Raw genomic sequence first — 2,500 nt, 5'->3', positions numbered from 1 at the left:
AACAAATGCAGCTAAGTTAACAAGAGATGAAAAATCTAACTTTTTTTTCCCCTAACGTTACCATTACAAAATTTTAAGGAACATAGAAGTCAAATACTTGAATTTTTATAGCAATGACGGATGCTACAACCCATTGCTATGAGCCTTATATTGAACTGCTGGAAAGTCAAAGCACACTTTCCCCCCCCAAAAAATGGTCTTGCTATTTATATTCAGCTTCAAGTGTGCCCTTGGTACTTACTAGTAGAAATTCACAATAAACTGATTAGTTATAACCATGGTCAGGGATTTTATGTTTGATAAACAGAAGATAAATGGTTTTTTATTAAAAATTGCATCAAAGGATGAAAATTGTAAATTCTGCTTATCTTTCATGCTGTACATGAAGATGAAACTATTTTGATTCCGAGTTCACTGCATGTGTAGACACTAACACTTCTCCTTTTGAAATTAAATGAGAGTGCTTTCAATATTAATGTGTGGCCTTCATTTGTTAGCCTGCTAAGACATGGACTTATGACAAAAGCTTTGTCAACAAAAGATTAAACCAAATCAAGTTTCTGAAAATGAAAAGAAAACAAGAGTCACATAATCATAGATCAGAACGGAGTAGCTTTGATAAAATCACTATAGCTTACTGGAGTGGAAAACGTTTAATTGAACTATTTCACAATGCATAAAGTTCATATTCTTGCTGCTGAAATGAAAAAAAAACCATCTCCAATGCACTTATTCTTTTTTTCTGGATGGGGTTATCCTCACTAACTTATTTCTTTTACTCCAAGTCCTGCAAACACTCACCTCATTCTCCTCCTCGCCCCCCCCCCCAAACCAACCACTACCCAAAAACTTCTCATAAATGGATCTTATACATGTTGAGACAGCAAATATGAATTCACTTTTAAAGAAAAAAAATCACCAATCAAGTAAATAATTACGTTTCCTTTTCTGGAGGCAGGGTACTGACCTTTGGTAACCTTTCAGGATCACCTGGATGTCTGGGAATGACTTTCTGCAACCGTTGGAATCCATAATCTATGGTTGGTTCATTTAAAGCTGCAAATATTCGGAAGAATTCATTTAATTTGAAAGATGTCCAGAGTTAAAAGTTATTAAACCTTGTTTTATCAATAGTGACAGTTGTCCTTGCTTTTAACAAACCAAAAAGAAATAAGCAATAAAGGAATAACTATTTTCATCTCTATAATTGCTGAAAAGTCATTTCATATTATTTTAAGAGTAAGGTTAAAGCAGTGGCTTTTATGCTGTTTTACACCCTAGTTAGCCTTATAACAACAATCCAAGTGATTTTCCTAAATAACTAGTTTCTCTTTCATCCCCGTGTATTTCTAACTCAATTCAGAATGTATTTCCTTCTGTTAAATACTGTGATAAATCCTTTCACAGTGAATCATGGAATTGGTTCTGTGGTAACACAGTTGTAGGTCTTGGGACTGTATGCAGCAATCACAGCAGTCATGATGTGATGTCTGCATCATAGGCCACTTCTGTACAGGCAGAGGATTTATGGGAAACTGGCAATGATGACATATGTCCAGCTATTGCAAGCTCCAGATTTATCCCTGTGGTCCTTTTTTGTCTAGCATATTGCCTGCACAGAAACCAGGCAGGAGGAGCACTTAATCTTGCAAGGCTTTAATAATCTGTGAATGGCTGACTACAAACTGATGTAGAGCACTATCACTCCAAGACTGCAATGCACTAGCCTTGTGAAATTGCAGGCCACAAATAGTAATTAATCTTTTTTTCCTCAAATTGTAATTTTGAGTATGAACTGTGCACCGCTATAAATCAGTTGCACATGCTGCTGTGTACAGTGTATGAATCATGGTTCCGACTCAGTTAGACTGCACACATTGTGTTTAACAAGCTTTATAAGGAGTCATAGGCTTTATTATAGCGCTGTCTGACTCAAACAAAAACTGAGCCTGGAGGCCTGTGGACTAGAATGGAGATGAAAATACTTATTAGAGTATATTACTTCTTGATGTAGATATCATTTTCAAGAGAGTGACTCCATGGAGCATGGTGCTACATAAATCAATGGTTTTCCTGAGACTAATAAGAGCTGCTTCCATCTATTCATTACTCAGCCTGCAATTTAGGCCATCACTCATTAGTCAGCATGTAATTTCATGATTAACACCAAACAACTCAGCAGGTTTGCTGAACACAAATGAACACGAAGGCTACAACTCACTGAGGGAGGGTTGGGATACATTGTTTGAAAATATTACCCAAAATAATTGGCCAACTTTATTATCAAGTGCTTCAATTATTTGTGCAAACACAGACAGTAGATCTTGTAATCAATGTGAGGAGCTAGCACATATGCACTCAATAACATGACAGAAACTTGAAGAGTTCTATTTGATTTGACATTCCATCATGCATCCCGGAGACAAAGGTCCACATAGGAATGTGAAGTAAGACATTTTCTTGTTAATAAAGCATTGATTCAATGTATTGATTTTACATG

General features: G+C 36.0%; 1 protein-coding gene across 5 annotated transcripts in view; it reads right to left on the bottom strand.

The window, feature by feature from the left end:
• Positions 1–2,500, bottom strand: part of ebf3a (EBF transcription factor 3a) — a 120,640-nt gene that overhangs the window by 15,025 nt on the left and 103,115 nt on the right. For all 5 annotated transcript variants that reach the window (XM_072239395.1, XM_072239397.1, XM_072239396.1 and 2 more), the window contains exon 11: positions 968–1,056. In XM_072239395.1, the coding sequence (XP_072095496.1) occupies positions 968–1,056 (89 nt within the window). The remainder of the gene's footprint in view (positions 1–967; positions 1,057–2,500) is intronic.

This window comes from Mobula birostris, chromosome 21 (genome assembly GCF_030028105.1).
Source record: "Mobula birostris isolate sMobBir1 chromosome 21, sMobBir1.hap1, whole genome shotgun sequence".
NCBI lineage: Eukaryota > Metazoa > Chordata > Chondrichthyes > Myliobatiformes > Myliobatidae > Mobula > Mobula birostris.
Note: the sequence above shows the minus strand (reverse complement) of the source record. Positions and strands in the feature narration are given on the sequence as shown.